Below are 18,407 nucleotides of genomic sequence, written 5' to 3'. Positions count from 1 at the left end.
GGGTGCTTCTTGTGTTTTATCTCTGAATTCTGCAGCCACAACCCAATGTCGTTTCATCATCATTCCCGGCAACAGGCAGGCAGAAGTCAATAACTTGCCCAAGGTCACCGAGCTTGCACGCGCAGAGCCACCAGGCGAGCCCATTTGGAATAAACAGCGGGCCTAGCACTAGCAGTTCAAATCCGTGCTGAGTGACTTTTAGACAAGATCTTAGCCTCCTGGGGACTCAGTTGCCTCCACCGCAAAATGAGGTGAGGAATGCAGGGACTTTTCCATCATCAGAAGTGCCAACGGATGTCTGACATGTGGCAGAGCGTGCAAATGGAGCACACCGCAGACACACAGCATTGGGGTGCAGTTTCCCTTCTTCACCGTGGGTTAGAGCGTGTGGAGAAATGCACGCAGGAGAAAGTTGAGGCTGGAGGTTGTTTGCCCCCTCTGGTTGTAAAGCTGACACCTCCTGGGTTTTAGGCACTCTCAACTGCCGTGCATGGGTCGGGGTGGTGGTGGACAGGGTCCTGAGTGGGGTTTCTGGGGGGCTGCAGTCCATCTGAAACCCCCCACACCTTGCACACAAGACGCCGCTGGCTGCTTTCCGACAGCCAGGGTGCGGAGGAATGGAAACTTCTGTCACCAACAGCACTTGCTAGCAACTTCCCTCTCTGCGGTTTTCTCTGTCATTCCCTTGATAAAAGACCCAAGGCTGAGCAAATGTAACCAACATTTACGAATCTCATCTTCACATGAAAACACCCGCCCCTCAAGAAGTGAGCTGCTGAAAAATGATGCACGATGTACTCTAAACTGGGTCAATCCTCACCCAGGGGGTTCGGCGCGTGGCTGACTTGCTGTGTGTGTCCCCTGTACCGTAGGCTTCGAGCATCTTCGACAGCCCGGGGAGAGAGAGCGATGGGAAACAGTATGCGATCCACCCCAGCACCTCCCGAGAGGCCTGTGCCCAGCCCAGATGGTAAGTCTGGATTCTGGGTTCCTGGGTGTGATGCTTAACTCCAATGCTCGAGAGCCAGGGCCAAGACTGAGCGCGCCGGGGGTGCTGACAGTTGTTGAAACAGGGTACTGGGTGCCTCGGTGCTCACGATACCTGCTTCTCTCACTCTGCTTGTGGTTAACGTTTTATAACTACATGTTAAAAAAGATAGAGCAGTGGTGCCCTGAGTGGCTGCTGGGCGGCTGGCATTGCATGGTGGACCCCTGAGAGCAGCTCGGTCCATCTTTATTTTCCAGGTGGGGAAACTGAGGCCCATTAAGGAAATGGAATCAGCTTTTGGAAGAGTCAGATTTCCAGCTCAGGCCAGTCTGATTCTGCAACCTTGGCTCTTGCCTACCGCACTCTGCCAGCCCACGATATACTATTATCATGGGTTTAATATTATCCCAGCTCTGCAAAAGCTTCTGTGGTGCAACTTGATGCAGCTAGACGTTACCTTGAGGAAATCTTCCTGGAAAGGAAGGAATCCTGTGTCCCATTGGTAGGATCACAGGGCCAGCCGTCCTAGGGGGAGGGCACAATGTCACAGGTTAGGCTTCCCATGGCGCTGGCGGACTCCAGAAGCCAGGGAGCCCTTCAGAGACGTCCAGAGAGCCATCGGAGGATGTCAGCGAGCAGAAGGCAAAGGCTGAGAGTAAAACCCCTGGAGCCCTGGGTGGGGTGGTGGTGACTTACTGTGTGAGTCTGCTAGGGGCTTGGGAGGGGATGGTCCAGAGGTCGGGCGATCCATCAGTGTCCCCAGGGTGAGTCCCCTTGGGACATTTCCACCCCCTATCTGATGTCACAACACTAGTGGTTGGTCTCCCTCTGCTAATGTCCTGAGTCCCCCATGTCCCCTGCAGCTGTGCACCCAGCAAAGCTCCCACACAGATGCCCACCATCCCACTGAGAGCGGACAGTGCCAGGTGCCCTGACTCTACTGCTCATCCGTGACTCTTGTGGCTCCTTCAGAAAGGAGGTGCCTTCTCATTTCTTCCACAATGGAGATACCCAAGTTATACATGGTCTCATGATCCCTCAGATGCTCCCAAGTGAGTGTGCCAAGTCCCTGCAGCCCAGCCCTCCACCCTAGCCAGATACATGGCAACTCTAGTGGTTGTTTGTTCCAACTCCCCTCCTTAAACCTAAAGGGGGAAAAGACTAAAAGAATGTTCTCCTGGACATAGGAAATGGAACCATGTGATGAGGTGGGGCAGCTGGTGTGCATTCTGGGCCCCTTGGCCTCCCATGCAAAGCTCAGAGCTCTGTGCTGCTATACCGAGCAGCCGTGCCTGCGGCTGCGAGGAGGCAGCCTGGGTCCTTCTCCCACCTTCTCCAAACCACCACAAGTCACAGCTTCCTCTTCTAGTCATGGCTACTTGTAGGAAACACCCAGGGCCCCATCTGTTCTGGGAGTCAGGCACCCACCCACTGAGGCCATTTTGCAGGGCTACCTTTCAAGCTGGGGCAGGGGGGCGGCATGCTTGAGCAAACCCCATGAAAACATGGGTCTCCAAGTCCTTGCTCATTTGCTTTTATTTTTTTTAATGCAAATTCTTGTGAAATAAGTTTCTCTTTTTCCACTGTGTGGGTGGGAGGTCACCTCGTAAAAAGAGGTGGAGGGGTCTCCCCAGCCCAACGCCCGCTGGTTAAGAGAATTCCCCAGATCAGACCCAGGGTGTGATCCAGGCAACCACATCAATCACTACCAGCTGGCTTCTCCATCGCCCACCCCTGAAAAGTTTCCCTTGTGATTGGCCCAAATTTGATTTTCTCTTTTTTCTCCGACATCCCCTTGAAGAAAGGAGAGGAAAGTGGTTTCAGTGGATGCTGCATTAATGAGTTTCTAGCCAATGGATGCAGAGGGTTCGGGTTTTCACAAAACCGGCACCGACTCAGCTAACACCCATGCTTACTCATTTGGTGATACTCCAATACCGAGGAAGTAGTGCGGGGAGCTGATTGATTTAGGCCAACATACAAGTGGGGCTTCCTCTGATGTTAGCTTGAGTGCTGGAGAATTAAAATCACCCAAAACCCCAGGCCCTACGAAGGGCTCTGCAGAGGGGGCCAGCCTGTAAACTGCTAGACAGATGTGTTTTCTGAGCTTTCAGGAGCATTTTCTTTCCCCCAATCCAGGGCTGTGAATGCCTTGGAACGTGGCTTTGTCCATCTGTTGGCTCCTGAACTAAGCTTTCCAGAACATTCATGATTACTCTAGTTCCCAGAGACTAATGTCACAAAACCCCCAGAGGTAGTGGGACTTGATGGAAACAGGGTAGGTCTCAGAGACAAATGACCTTGCTGAGCTTCTAGTGTTGCCCCTGTTGGTCAGTCATTTGGCATTGGGTAAGTCCCTTAGCCACCCAGGGCAGGGCTTGGCTCGGCTCTCCGATGGAGACCAGGACAATCCCCTTCTGATAGCAATGACAGCACAAAGTAGCTACCCGATAAATATGGGGGAAATCACTTTTTCAAACCGCACTTGGGGCCACCTGATTGCACTAGACTATGTCCAAATGCCCATTTAAAGCAGTCAGATTGGGAGTTCCATGACTTGTTTCCTAAACATTCCAAATAACTCATTTTCTCTACAATTCTATTCTTTTTTTAGACTCTTGCTCTGTGCCAGACACAGACAGTACAGAACTGAGTAAGACCTAGGGAACTCCCATGTAGCTGGGAAATGACATATTTCTACCTTAAAGAAAATCTTAAGGTACAATTTCCCCACCACCACCTTGCTTTCTTTTTTTTTTTTTTTCCTCTCCTCACCTTTTATCACCCTGACTTAAAGCAAGATCTCATTGACAGAGGGAGTATTGCAAACCCAGACACTGTTCAGACCCCTTTCTGTGCAAGTGTGGAAATCACACTAAAGCAGGGCATTTACATAGCATGGAGGGTGCTGCCCCATGGAAAGAGGAGATGGGAGGGGCTCTGAGCAAGAAGAAGGGGGCAGGGAGGTCTCTGACCCAGCCTGGCACTTCTCAGTGAATGATTCTCAGACCACCTGCATCAGAGCCTCTGGAAAGTTGTCAAAAATGCAGATCATGGGCCCTGCCCCAGATCTGCTCCCCGCCCCAGATCTGCTCATCAGAATTCAATGCTGGTGCATTTCTTCCAAGGCCCTTGGCTTGAACCGAAAGCTGGCATCCCCAGACCCAGATTTCAGCCCTGCTTCTGCTCCTAACACACAGTGAGAGATGACAGAAGAAGTCAGCTTGTCTCCTTAGGGTCCCTCTGGCCTCACTTGTAAAACGTGATGATGGGAGTTCCTCTGCTTATAACGTGCCAGACGTGATCCCGAGTGCTTTACGCACATCCCGTCTCCCTCCTCTCATCAATTGCAGGAAGCGATCACCGTCACAGGCAGTCCAGTGCCACGGAAGGCAACCTGTGTCAGATCTTTGAATAGACACACATTTCCCACCTGGGTCTTATCCCACTTCTGGCCCATCAGACGGTTCTAGGTGGAATGTGATCGTTCAACTCTTTTACACTGAATGCACAACTTCCGTTCTTGCAATGACCACACAAAATATACCTAGTCCATCAAAACATGATTTCACAGTGCATGGGATGGGGCTAAAGATTTTTTTTAAAGTAACTTAACATAAAGAAAGACACTGTTAGGTGAATGGTGGTGCAGGTGGTATTCAGTAGCATTAGGAGAAGAGCAGGTGGCCAAGAGCAAGAGTCTGCACCCTCTGAGTCTGGGTGGCTGGGTTTTGAGACCAGGCCCTCAGCTTGCCATCATGCGCCCCCAAGCAAGTCTTTCCAACTCGCTGTGCCGTCAGAGAGCCTCAGGACCTACTCGGTCCCCATCTGCCCCATCTCAGAGATGGGGCAGCCAAGATGTTGGACAGAACAGAACTTGTGAGCCACTATGTCTCACTTTTCAACCCACAATAAAAGACCCACAGGTACAACCTATGGTTCGTGGTGATCAGCAGAACTCAGTTGATTTCCTATCAGGCCAGGCTGCCCAGTCCTGTCTGATTGGTTACTTGTGTGTATTTCCTGTAAAGGATGCTCAAAGTAAGGCCTGCTTTGACCCTCTGGAGGCCACGGACTGGGGCATGATTCAAGCAAGTGCAAAACCAGAAGCTGAGAGCACTGGCTTGTTTAGCTCCTTGCCAACCAACTGCACTCTGCTGCTCGTGCCAACTTGGAAGTCTCATTTGGAGTCAGCCTTTGTTCCAACCTGTCAAGGAGCAAGTGTTAACTGGGGAGAGCCTGGTAATTACATGCCAAGGAGAGCTCAGTGGCCTAGGGACACAACCATGAGCTTAACAAGCCGCATGCTCTCCCTGGCACGCTACTAAAACTCTCCCAGCCTTTGTTTCTTCACTTTTTAAATAAGAATGTACATTCCCTAGGGTTGTAGGGAGCATTGGGAGTAATGACAGGCTGGTTTTGCTAGAATAATAAATGGAATCTACTGAAAGGTTTTTAGCATTTAAAAAGAAATGGTAATGATTCTACAAGGAATAATAATGCAAAAAAAGGGGGGGGGGCGCTGTCCTCCTTTGACCAAGTAATATCTGTGGCTAGTAAATTCTGTCTGGGCCCCTTTCTGTTTTTGGATTCATTTCCTGTTTTAGACTTTTGTACATTTGGTTCGATATGATGCATGTTCAAGTTGAACCATCAGTAAATATTTGGTCTTCTGGATTTCATCTTCTGTTCTTACCAAGTGGAGTTTGCTCTTAGAAGAATAGAATAGTTTCAAATTTACACATCCAGAGGCTTTTCAAAATTTAGGACACCATCAGCTGAAATCGGTCTTGGACTATGTAATGCTCATCCCAACCATCCCATAAACATGATATCAACGTGCTCCTGCCCACCCCGTGGAGGCAGGTTCTATACACATGCTGCATCATGCATCTGATCTCAATCATATAGGGTAGATTTCAATATTTCCCATTTTTATACATGAAGAAATCAAGTTCAGATTGGTTAAAAATAAATCTCTCCCCAAATCGCAGAACAATTAAGTGGTGGAGGTGGAATTTAAGCCAGGTCTGATTGATTCCGAAGCCCATTCTCTCATCTGAAAATCCTCTCTGGATTTCTCCCCTCTGCACGGCACATTTCTTCACTCACTTTGTTTCCTTATCTTAAATCTGCGATAATCCCGTCCATGCCTCTCCTTGGGACCAATCACTTCTCTGATTTAATTCTAGGGCTCAGCTCTCCACAAAACTTGGGCCTGCAGGAGGACCTGACAGTGTGTTTGAGCTTTATGAGCGAACTTGACTTTCCCTCTTTGCGTGTACTCTACTATAGGGACCTGGTGAGACAGGTGGCAGGGATGGGCCTGAAATCCCCGCAAAGGACCAGGCCAGGGGCATTATTTTTAAGCAAAAGTCCCAAAGCCAGGCTTTCTCAGCGACGTTGAAGTGTTATAGCTATAAAAACATCGTTATTACGGAAATTCCACAGGAAACTCCACACTATTATTGTGAAATTGAAACCCTCTAGTCCCTGAAGCCTCTTTCCATTATTGAGACAATTGTTTTTATTACGGGATTGTGTTTTTGTTTCTGTTTTTAAAGTAAGGAAAGGCGGTTGTTCTGTTTCACAGGCTTCGACGGGGAATCAGACATGAAAGCCCCAACCCCCGCACAGACACAAGGTCTATTTCAAGGTTCTGTGATGGGCTCAGATAACAAACGCCGTGCGCCTCCTTCCGACACTTGTTTTTCAAAAGGGGTTGGGTCTGTGATGACCGCCATCACGCTGCTGCCACAAATCAAGTTTCCTTCTCTTGGGCCGCTTTAGGTAGCAGGATGGGAGCTTTGAAGAGCCCTGTAGCACAAGCATGTCTCCTTGTTTTCATGTCAGGAACCTGCTCTGAGCATCTGAGATGGGGCAGCAGGTGCTGGAGAGGACTGCAGGACAGCTCCTCCCGGAGTTCACACTCATTCCCCCAGAATCACGCAAACTCCAGAATACAACCTGGATAATTGCATCAAAGGAAAAGCCTAGGGACCCAGATGGGAGGTCAGAGCAGAGGCACTAGGCAAATCTCCTGGGGGTGGAAGGGTTGAGAAAAGGGAGAGCAGATGCTTTCCTGGCAGAAGGAGCAGCCTGTTTGCAAGCCCTGAGGATGGGGCATCTTGGCAAATTGAGAACACGATGGCTCATCCTCATCATTCACTGTTCCTGAGACAGTGAAGAGACCGTGTTAATAAGTGGCCCCTTCATTTTGGGGGCCATTAGCCCAGATTTCCATCATGAAGATGTTTTCTAATCTCTCATTTTCCAGACTAATGTGGGCCCAAGAGAGGGAGGCTGCAGCCCCACTCAGAGGGCAGAGTCAGTCTCAGAATCAGGGCCGCTCTACGGGGAAGCTAACCAAATCTCTGCGTTAGGCCCTCCTTCAGTGTCACCCCATCTTCCTAGGGACTGTACCGGGTTCTGCATTTGCAATTTCTTTTCTGTTCTTTTTCTTAAAGAGGATTTCCACATTTGCATGGGGTTCATGCCTCACAAAATCTGGATCCACCCTTTATCAGAACTCAGGACTTCTGGCTTCAAGCCCAACAGCAGGGCTGCCTTCCTACTACTGAGCTAGGTCTGGGCTACATGGGGAAAGAATCCTTTAATTCAGCAAAGCAGCATGTGAGGGAAGTGTCCCCATAGGCTCAGGGGAGGCTCCACTGGGTCAGCCACTCCCTGGCCAGGCACGGCTCCTTCTCATGAGACCTGACTCCTTTCAGTGATCTTGGCCAGCACGAATCACTTTTGGTTTCCATTTCACGCCTACAAATGATTGCTTCTGGCTGCATTATTGTCTGCAGCTCAGCTTCCCCAAAAGAACAATACACTGGAATGCGCAGTTCCATGGTGATAACTGGCTTCTGATTCACTCTTACACGTTCTACTACTGAAGCTATCTTTGGGTTTACTCTATCTGGGCACTTGTGAGCTGCAGGGTCCCCAATATAGGAATTATAAGAGGCAGGGTCTGTACGCCACAAAATGGCCAGTTTGGGCCACCAAACCTGCCGTGCCCGAGTGCTGGGATTTCTTCAGGTTTTTCTGGGGTGCAAGGGGCAGGTGATGACTCTTCCCACGATTACTTATAGACTCTCTAGAATGTGAGCTCCATTAGATGCAGGGAGACTTGGCTTGCTTTTGTTCACATGTTCGGCCCACAGTAGGTGCTCTGAACAATCGCTGAGCAAGTGAATACATGGTAAATCACCCAGAATTGTGAGTGCAGATGCCCAGCCAGCCGGCAGAGCAATAAACCCGATGCCATAGCAAACGGTACTGAACCTGCCCATTTATAAGGTATATTATTTTCCAAAAATGCACCCCAATATTACCTTGCCTCTAATGCACCCGAATTCCAGCAAACTGCTAAGGCTGTGAAACAAGCAGTTTTGCTGAGCACCAAAAAGTGAATTCACATGTTATCATTCCTTCTCTGGCTGACAGTAAACTGTACTCACATGAACCAAACAGCACGCTTTCCTTTTCAAGACATCACCAGAATTACGCCAGAATTACTTTCAATGTACATATGAAGAAAAGTACTTTTCCTTCCACCCTTACTCCAACATTCCTCTTAAGTAGATCCCCAGCATGGTGCCTTATATTCGACAAGGAAGAAGTGCTTTGCGGAGCTTCAGAGTTAGTCTTTGGGTCCCAGTGGTTCCTCAGAACTCATGTAGCCCAACCAGACAGCCTATCCCAAAATGTGACAGATGGGGACCTGCAAGCCCTAGGCCACGTAATAATAATAATAATAATAATAATAATAATAATAATGCTTTTATGGTCTCTTATCATTCATGGGGTGCTGTTACCTACTTTCACCTCATCTCAGACAGAAACTGGAATGAAGTATTATTAGCTTCACTTTAAAGATGGGGAAACCAAGGCTAGGATCAGTAGACACAGTGGCAAACCTTGAAGCCAGATCTTGTGACTTCAGCTCAAGGACCTCAGGATCCCCACTTCTCCAAGAAGAACATCAGAGCCAAGGCAGGCTTGGGAATGGGAGTTAGGACACCGACCTTGGGGTCCCTTCGAGCTCCCTGAGCCACCCTCCCTGAAGAGAGGAGGGCCTGTTTTGCACTGCTGTTCCAAAGCAAGCCGCCTATCTCCAGCCAAGAAGTCTGAGGGAGGGGCTCATGTCAGCTCATCCCCTTCCTGGGGCTGGTCACCTTTCACTTCCCTCTGAAGGAGAACACCTCTTGCCTTTGTTTCCCTAGGACTGGACAGCGACTTCTTGGCCGTACTGAGTGATTACCCATCTCCTGACATCAGCCCGCCCATATTCCGCCGGGGGGAGAAACTGCGAGTGATTTCTGAGTGAGTTGGTTTTCCAAATGTTTCATAATCCCTTAAAATGGGTGAACTCGATTTAAGCAGGAATCGTCAGATTTTAGCAATAGTTGTCCAACTCCACTCGGGCCCTGGTCCAATTATGAGGTGAGAAATTTAACCCGTACAGCAGATCCTTGTGCTTAAACCTTAATACCGCCAGTGCTCTAAAACCTTCAGTGGCTCCATGTTGCCTGGAGGATTAAATTTAAATTCCTTAACTTGACTTTTGAGGCCCTTTTTCGTCCAGCTTCTGCTTCTCATGTTGGTCTCACCTTCCATCCTTCCTAGACCAGTGCAGTATGACCTCAGGCAGGAGGACCCAGGGGTCTGAGAAAGCTTCTGATGAGAAACAAAAAGCATTGCCTTCCATCCTGTTGTCTCTCCATGACTCAAAATGGGCTATGGAACAAATAGAGGGCTCTAAGCTTCCTTTATTTAGGTTCTCATTGATACAGACAGAACTATCTTGGTTATATTGTAGGGTGTAATTCTGCGTAGTGAACATTTATTTTTAAAAAGCCTCTAATTCTGATCCATCAGCTGCGGATCCCCAAAAAATGGGTTAGTGCCAGCATGTGGGAATGGCTCCTGCTTAACCCGGGATGAGGGATATACTTAAAAACCATATTTGCATATGGAGAAATGTGGTCACTGGTGGGTTTTAAAAAAGAAACAGCCTTACGTGCCCGAAGTTAAATCTGATTACTCTGTTCACTCACTCGCTTTGCCACTCACCCATCCACCCTTTCCTATCTGTTCTTGTTCTTCCAGTGAAGGGGGCTGGTGGAAAGCCATTTCCCTTAGCACTGGTCGGGAGAGCTACATCCCTGGGATGTGTGTGGCCAGAGTTTACCACGGGTGAGTACATTTCTGAAGTGGCATCTCTAAAGCATGATACTGATGCTAGGGACATGGAGATTCCAGCCTGGCGTCGTGGAAAGAAAGTCTCAAGAGGGTTATGCTTACTCTCACTCAGTCCACAAGGTTTGCCAAGTGTCACCTTGTCAACCCAAGGTGACACTTGGCAAACCCTTGCCCTGAGACTCAGTTTCCTCATCAGTAAGATAAAGGAGCTGGACCTTTCAGCTCCAGTGCTGTTCCTGGCACACAGCAAAAAACAGTCAAGAGCTGTGACCAGTGGAACACAGCTGCTAAAAGTCAGCCTGTCTGTGTTGCCATCCTGCCTCTGTCACCTGCAGGCTGTGACAGTGGGCAAGCTACTTGACATCTCCTGTCCCAGCTTCCTTTCCTCATCTGTCAAACAGAGATCATGATGCAGAAGGACAGGTACCATAATCGATAGTAAGAACAAAGTGCAGGCTGTGAGGACTGTGAGGTGGGGTAACCTGTGGATAGTTCCTGGAACAATGCCTGGCATTACAGTAAGCACTTGGTACATATTAGCTATACTCTTATCAAACCCTACCCAGAACACCGAGAACACTTATTGCCCAAAATGCTTACTTACCCAACTTGACAAATGGAGAAGTCAAGCAGAAAAGGAGAAATTCTCATCTGCATGGCAGATGAGCAACCAAGTGCACTGCTTTTCCCTGCAGTTGTAGAGACAGGTGGCTCTGGAGCCCAGCACCCCTGGGTTGGCATAGGCAGGGCTCAGTTCCCCGGCTTCCACAGTCGGAGCTCCCCACAAGCTCCCCACCTCCTTGACCCATGATCTCCTCATCTATCAAGCTACCAAAGCCAGAGCTTGGCATAGAGGAAAGAAGAACGAAAAGCATCATTTTTTATTTGGAGGGATTCAGAAATAACTGCTCTATATGCTCACACCTGGCAAAGTAGAGTTATGTGCCTACATAGTTTACAGAATGTAATTCCAAGCACTTAATTGCAGCATCATGGATTTTTGATCATGAATATCCAAAGTCATTCCTGAGCCTAGGATGATGAGGGGAAATAGCAGTAGGACAGGAGCTGCTATGATAGCCATATTCTGAAATGTCAGTCACGCAACCCTTCCGAGACAGCTGTGCGTCCCTGACCCATCCGCTCCTTTGGCAGACGTGCATCAATGCCTTCATGCAGAAGACGTGGCACTGTGCGCTGCTGGGAGGTTGGGTGGTGAGGAGCCCAGATGAGTAAGAGGTAATCACAGCCCCACGGAGCTTCTGATCTAGCAGGAGAGGCGGTGCAGGAGAATGGTTATGGAATTTGAGGTCCCAGGAAAATGCATTGCAATTCTAGCTTTACTAGTTGCTGACATAGAGCAACTTGGACAAATTACTTACTAAGTCTGACCTTCAGTGTCCTCATCGGTGAAAGAGACACAATACTACCTGTCTTAAGGGGTTTATATGAGGGTGAGATTTCAATGCCCATAGGGGCACCTGGGTGGCTCAGTCAGTTAGGCATCTGCCTTCAGCTCAGGTCATGATCTCAATAAGCTCAGGTCCTGGGATTGAGGCCTGCATGTCAGGCTCCCTGCCCAGTGGAAAGCCTGCTTCTCTCTCTCCCTCTGCCTCTCTCTCTCTCTCTGCTCGTGCTCTCTCTCTCTCAAATAAATAAATAAAATGTTAAAAAAAAGATATTTCAAAGCCCATAATTTGCATTATGCCTATGATTAGTATTCATACATGACTGTCACTATTATTTTTATTGTATTCGTTCCCATGAGTGGAATTTCCTGGAGGGATAGGGAAGGATGAATGTTTGTCGCAGACACTAAAATAATTAATTAATTAATTAATACATTAATATATTGTGCAGAACTAAAGGGGTAGTTAAAATATGAGGCTGAATCATCATCTTAACAACAAAAGTGCTCTCGGAGGCCAGTATATAAATAAACAGTATCTGATTATACGTCTATGGTCTTCTAAGAGTCTCCCAGCCACGGTGCTAAAATGACTCGCTTGCGTGCCTTGGGGTTGCCAAAGGGTACGATGCAGTGAAGCATTGATACTTGCCACGGCATGTGCTAATTCAGAACTGTGGATTAAAAGCCAGGGGTTACCCCCTGAAATACAGAGACTGTTGAAAGGGAGGTATAATTGCTTCTGAGCACACCCCAGCCAAGTGTTAACAAAGCATTTCCTTCCACGCTGGGATCTGGCTGGGGCCGCTCTGCAAAATGAGGAAGTGCCTGCTTCCTTAGAACATAGATTCCTTTGTGCACGGAGCTGCTTTCTAAAGCATATTCAGGAGTGTTGGCTCTTCTATGGAAGGTGAACAGTCTGTTGGACACCACAGTATTACAACTGGACCACAGTATTAGAACTGCCTTTTTTTGTTGTTTTTTATTCTTAAGTAAAAAAAAGAAAGAAAGAAAAAGAAAAAAGAAACACAGAAACGTGTCAATGCACCGTGCAAGCAATGACAACTTGACAACTTTCTTTAAAATTAGTTGAACAGGAGAAGACAGGACGGAAATATAATGAATGCCAAGGGGCGCTTGTTAGGAAATATGATGAATGCCAAGGGGGGCTTGTTAAGTTGGTGGAATTATGCACCACTGTGTCTGTCTTTCTTGTGCCCGTGTCATCTACTCATTCACAAAAATCAAGGTATCAAGCTTGATAATGTGGATGCAAAGATGAAGCCCAAACAGACAGACACAGTCGCTGCCCTGGTGAGGTGGTGAGGGAGCGACGGGGTCGCTAGGGGTTAAGACAGAGACCTCAAGCAACATGCCACCAGGTACCTTATTGTGGTTTAGAATGCTTCTATGTCATATGATACAGAACGGGCACAGTCCCGCTGGCACTTGAGAGCAAGATGGGAAAGATGTTTTATGCATCGTCGTGTCCTCGCTGTCCGATGTAACACCTGGAGTCCAGTAGGCACTCGGGAATTTTAGTTGAAATATCAAAAGTAGGGAGGAAGGGAGGAAGGAAAGAAGAACCAATTGCCCACCTTTTTTCATATGAACTGGACTTTGTTCTTAATCTCGGTACCACCTGCCTGTTGGGGTAGGGTGAGCTCAGGGTACTCATGCCATCCTTCTATTTCCCAGCTGGCTGTTCGAAGGGCTAGGCAGAGACAAGGCGGAGGAGCTGCTACAGTTGCCAGACACGAAGATGGGGTCTTTCATGATCCGAGAAAGTGAGACAAAGAAAGGTGAGTGGCTTCTGAGTCCCCTTTCCGTGCCAGGGTTGAGCTGAGCAGCTTTTGTTCCAGGCTGACTCGTGACACGGGTCATTTTACCTCCTCCCATGACACATGTAAACCCATCTGATCTGGTGAGGTCCCAGCAGCCCACCCCCAGCCTCCCAAAAGGCCAGTATCAAAGCTAGGGACCCGGGGTTCCTGGAGGGCTCAATCAGTTAAGCGTCTGCCTTCGGCTCAGGTCATGATGTCAGGGTCCTGGGATGGAGTTCTGTATCAGGCTCCCTGCTCAGTGGGGAGTCTGCTTCTCTCTCTCCCTCTTCCTCTGTGCTCACTCTCTCTCTCAAATAAATAAAATCTTAAACAAAAAAAACAAACAAACAAAAAAAAGGACCTAAAGACAGGGAGCAGGGACCTGGCAGGACAGGGTCATGGCTGGACTCAATGAGTCCCACAGGCTCCTGCTGGGAAACGTCCTATCAATGGGGAAGGAAAGCAAATAGCAGGTATAGGCGGCACTGGGGTGGAATGAACAGGCTTCAGACTCGGCCTGGCCCATGCTCTCAAGCTCTGTGCCGTGGGTGGGACATTTGCTTCTCCGAGGGCAGTGGTCTCATCCGTGGTGCCACTCAAAAATAATCATATTTATAGTGCTCTTGCTACACAGGAGACCTGCGACATTGGTCTCCCCCATGCCCTACAATGAATTCACACAGCTTAGAGAATCAGGTCAGGCAGGTTTACCGTCTTACCTACTCACCGCGATCATTATCGTCATGACTTCCTTACATCTTACACATAAAGAAATTCAGTGAAAACAAAATCGCAGGGCTCTTTGTCACACACTGCTCAGAGCCAGGGCTCTGAGATCTGGTTTTGGCTGCATGCATGCCCTTTCCTGTAACCTGGGGTTGACAACAGGAAGGTGCTTCGAACAGTATCCAGAACATAGAAGCACTTTAACCCCCAGGAGCAAGACCCTTACCAGAGAGGGCTTTCCCAGACTCATGAAAAGGAACATCATTTTAAAAACAGAGGATCCATTCAGGTTCTTAGCCTGCTTCTTGTATCCTCGATAGCAAAGAAGAGAAAATGTGATTATCTGAGAGTATTTCCCCACATACCTACTAAGGGCCAGTGCGGTTTGGAGCTAGAGCCCTTCATCAAAATGAGCATCAGCCTTACCTTGGAGAAGAAAGGACCAGATATAGGAGATTTAAAAAAAAAAAAAATCTAAGAACAACTTTTCTCTCAAAAACTTGAATGTGCTAGGGGAAAACAAGATCAAAGCAAAGACCAAACTTCCTGTACACGTCCTGGCAGTCCCCGGAGGCGGGAGACCCAGGCTCACATAGAACTTCTAAGCTGGCATGGCCAAGTGAGGGAAGAACCCAGCTTGAGGAGCCAGAGCTGATCTAAAAATAGAGAATGCTGTCAGGCAGATCTGCAGCCGAGCTGGGGCTGGGGCTGGGGCTGGGCTGGAGGCGGGAGGGTAGCGGGCTCGGCTCCCTTGGGTATGCAAAGTTTTGATAATTTTCCACTTGCCACCTTTGACCTGCTCACCCTACTTCCAGTTCCTGTCAATGTTACAGGAAGACGCATGTTGGGCTTCAGAGGGCAGACTCAGGGCAAGGGTAGGAAGGCCCATCAGCATGCTCGGGGAAGCCTGTTCGGGACAGAGTCAGACCCATCTCCCAGCTGCCTGCCTCCGGCCACGGCACACAGGGGCCCCGAGCCTCATGGCTCCATCTATAAACTATCTTGTTTCACAATCTAGGGAGTGATTTCACTCCTGGGACCCAGGGGACAGAGCGGGAGGGGCTCTCGAACATGACCTAGGTCTAAGTCTCCCGCTTGCCACTTGGTGGACAACTAGCGTAGGAGAGGACAAGGTCCTTGCCCGAAGTCCTGCTCTTCTTCTTCTTCTTTTTAAAAGATTTTATGTATTTATTCATGAGAGACACACAGAGAGAGGCAGAGACACAGGCAGAGGGAGAAGCAGGCTCTTCATAGGGAGCTCAACACGGGACTCGATCCTGGGACTCCAGGATCAGGTCCTGAGCCAAAGGCAGATGCTCAACCGCTGAGCCACCCAGGCGTCCCTAGTCCTGCTCTTCCTAACTCACCCTGAATCGCTACCTTCATGGCGCTTAAGGAGAAACAGCACCTTTTACACATTTCTTAGGGATGTCCAGAAAAAGTCTTCGCTGCCACTTTTTTCCAAATTTACAAGAAAACCAAGCATAAGGCAGCACCAAGAAGGAGCAGGGATCGGGAAGTGGTATGACGTGGAGGCTTTCCAGAAAAGCAACCCCCAGAAGCTCACTGAGCAAAGACTAAGCGGGAGCCCCTGAAAATATGTTTGCAGTTCGGCTCATGCAGCAGGGTTGCTAAATGAGTGGTCTCTTGCAGGGTGAGCATGGTCCCCAAAGACGGGGTCCTAGAGGCTGTCCCTCCAAATGCAGGAGGGGTGCCCGTCTGGGTGTTCTGGTTGTCTCCCAAGGCTGAGGAGGCATCTTGGCCGCCGTGGTGGGGGGCCCCCTCCAGCAGGCCGCCCTCAAGAGGCCATGTGGGACGCCTCTGACCTGTCCTCCATCTCTTGCAGGATTTTACTCCCTCTCCGTGAGACACAGGGAGGTGAAGCACTACCGCATCTTCCGCCTGCCTAACAACTGGTATTACATCTCCCCGAGGCTCACCTTCCAGTGCCTGGAGGACCTGGTGAATCACTATTCCGGTAAGAAACACCCCGTGGGGACAGACCAGTGTAGCCTCCTCTGTGCTCACTGCCCCGCGGTGCCTGCGGCTAGGCCGTGCGCGGGTCCCCGGTACCTGCCAGGTGACCCACCTGGCTCTCGCCCCGCTCCCTTACCCCGTTCTTCTCCTGCTAATGCAGACTATAGGTTTCAAGCTAGAACAGGCTGCCTGTGGAGGCTGCATAAGTAAAATGCAACCACACCCTCTTCCTACCTGCAGATGGAAAGAAATAGGATGGCCCGATATTTGCAACCCCAAACAGGTGGCACTTCCTCAAGGGGACCACAGGTTTAGGGGCCGCGGAGGCTTTGTTCTGCAATGCCACTCATTTCCCTTCCTGCCAGTAAAATTCTCCTCTGCCTCCAAGGTGGCAGGAAGCCATGTCCTTGCTACTTGTTAGGAGTCAGGTTGACGGCCTATCCTCCGGGCTCCCATGGGTGCTGGCGTTTCCCCAGAACGGGGTCCCTCTGCCTCGTGACCTGGTGAACCATGTCCTAGTCTGGCATTCCCAAGCACTTTGCTCGTTTGGATATGCTTCCCCGTGGCCCAGGAGGGAGGTCCCTGTTTTCCACACTGGCCAGGATGGGGAGCGCCCTCCAAGATGGCAGCAGCAGAGCAGATTTTGATGGAGGTGACAGGGAAGAGTAGAGTCAGAAGCAGAGATCAGAGTCAGACTGTGACAGGCCTGAATGCCGGCCCAGGAGGTGACATTTTACCCCATGGGAAAGGGAGGGAGAGTTAAAAGTTGGTTCTGGAACCTCTGTTCACACCCCAGATCTTATGGGCAACCTGGGTTGGTTGTTCGCCTTCCCGCCTCATTTTTCTTCTCCATGTAAGGTCCTTATTCCTTGGGGTGCTGTGAGGAATCCTCAGGGTAAGGCAGGGAAAGCACTGAGGGGAGGGCCTGACACGTGAAAGGGGGCTCCTGCTCACTAACATTGGCCTCTGTCCCTCGGCCAGGACCTCTCCTACCTCCTCCCTTCCCCTGCCTACTGGAGGGAGGAAGAAAGAAGCTGCTCTGACTTTGTAGGCGTCTTCCCACTTCCGGGTTCCAGACCTCACACCCCTGGGTGTGCGGCGTTCTATAGGGTGTGCGATCGTAGAGGGCGTTTCTCAGTGAAAGGAGCCCACAGGGGCTGGGTTATCACACCTGGCTGGTAAGAAGGGGACAGGGCATGGAGGAAGCATGGCCTCTTGGGAGACACAGGCCCACACTTGGATCTGGGCTCTCTGAGATCTTAAGAAGAGACCTTGCCTCTCTCAGAGCCTCAGCGCCCCGTTCATGGAAGGTGGTTGGGAACAGCCCCCTTACAGGTGGTTGCAGTGACTGGATGGTTCATGTAATGGAATATGATGTGTCCATCATCACAGCCTGGAGCAGGGCGGATGCAAAATAAGTGATACCAAATGTTACTTCTGTGATACCTGGAAACCTAGCAGCTTTGTTAAAAATGAAAGAGGAAGGGAGTCCTGGAGATAGTCAACTTTTACTGATTATGAGTAAAGGTTGGTTGTGGTATTGGGCTTTTAATAACAATCATCGAGAGGTGAGGAGACCATAAGTTTTGCATAAACAAAAGCAAACATGAAAAGGATGCTGCCCCAGCAAAGATTTTACAGACTGGGAGACCCGCGAGGCTTCCAGGCCAAGAGAACCCAAGGGGCTGGCACCAGTGCAGGAGCAGAGTCTTCCTGAAATAAGTCCCTGGCCACTATGTCAGTTCATGGATCACACTCATCAGTTCACTGCTGCCTGGGGTCTGAAACCCTGAAATGCTTCCTGAGCCCCTGGGGACCCTGGAGTGGAAACAACGTGGCCAATTTTACCTCCTTCCAGATTCTACCTAGAGACAGAGAAGCAGAAAAATTGTGCGCTAAGCAGTCTGAACAGACGCCTTTCTGTTCCAGATGGCTTATATTTATTACCTGGTGCCTTGGGAATGTTCGTTAACATCTCAGAGACTCAGTTTCTTCATCTATAAAATGGGGATTTTAGTCCGCATGCCTCTTATGAGACCGTTGTTAGGACCAAAGGCAAAACCAGGAGTGTAAAGGTCTGGCCCCTAAAGGATACTGCGTATGGTGGTGACTGAGAGGACAGAGTGGGTGGGACACAAGTCCCCAGATATGGCCAGGAAAGCAAAGGGCTGAAAAGGGGGACCCTTGAAGGTAGAGTGGTTGGAAGTCCAGGAGTGTGAGAAGTATGAGCATTCTGGAAAATTCTGTAGAATGAGGTGAGCATGTCCAGACC

At 49.4% G+C, this 18,407-nt stretch overlaps 2 protein-coding genes across 9 annotated transcripts in view; one reads left to right on the top strand and one right to left on the bottom strand.

Moving 5' to 3' along the window:
* The window catches only part of TG (thyroglobulin), a 248,977-nt gene that overhangs the window by 72,114 nt on the left and 158,456 nt on the right, over positions 1-18,407 (bottom strand). The window lies entirely within an intron of this gene.
* Positions 1-18,407, top strand: part of SLA (Src like adaptor) — an 87,687-nt gene that overhangs the window by 64,755 nt on the left and 4,525 nt on the right. For 2 of the 7 annotated variants that reach the window (XM_072774566.1, XM_072774564.1), the window contains exons 3-7: positions 873-970; positions 9,223-9,322; positions 10,109-10,195; positions 13,308-13,411; positions 16,005-16,136. In XM_072774566.1, coding sequence (XP_072630667.1) covers positions 910-970; positions 9,223-9,322; positions 10,109-10,195; positions 13,308-13,411; positions 16,005-16,136 — 484 coding nt within the window. In that variant the 5' untranslated portion in view covers positions 873-909. Of the gene's footprint in view, positions 1-101; positions 252-777; positions 971-9,222; positions 9,323-10,108; positions 10,196-13,307; positions 13,412-16,004; positions 16,137-18,407 lie in introns of those variants that run through there. The other 5 variants (XM_072774563.1, XM_072774567.1, XM_072774562.1 and 2 more) reach the window with 5 other exon arrangements.

The sequence above is a fragment of the Canis lupus genome, chromosome 14, assembly GCF_048164855.1.
Source record: "Canis lupus baileyi chromosome 14, mCanLup2.hap1, whole genome shotgun sequence".
NCBI classification, from domain to species: domain Eukaryota; kingdom Metazoa; phylum Chordata; class Mammalia; order Carnivora; family Canidae; genus Canis; species Canis lupus.
Note: the sequence above shows the minus strand (reverse complement) of the source record. Positions and strands in the feature narration are given on the sequence as shown.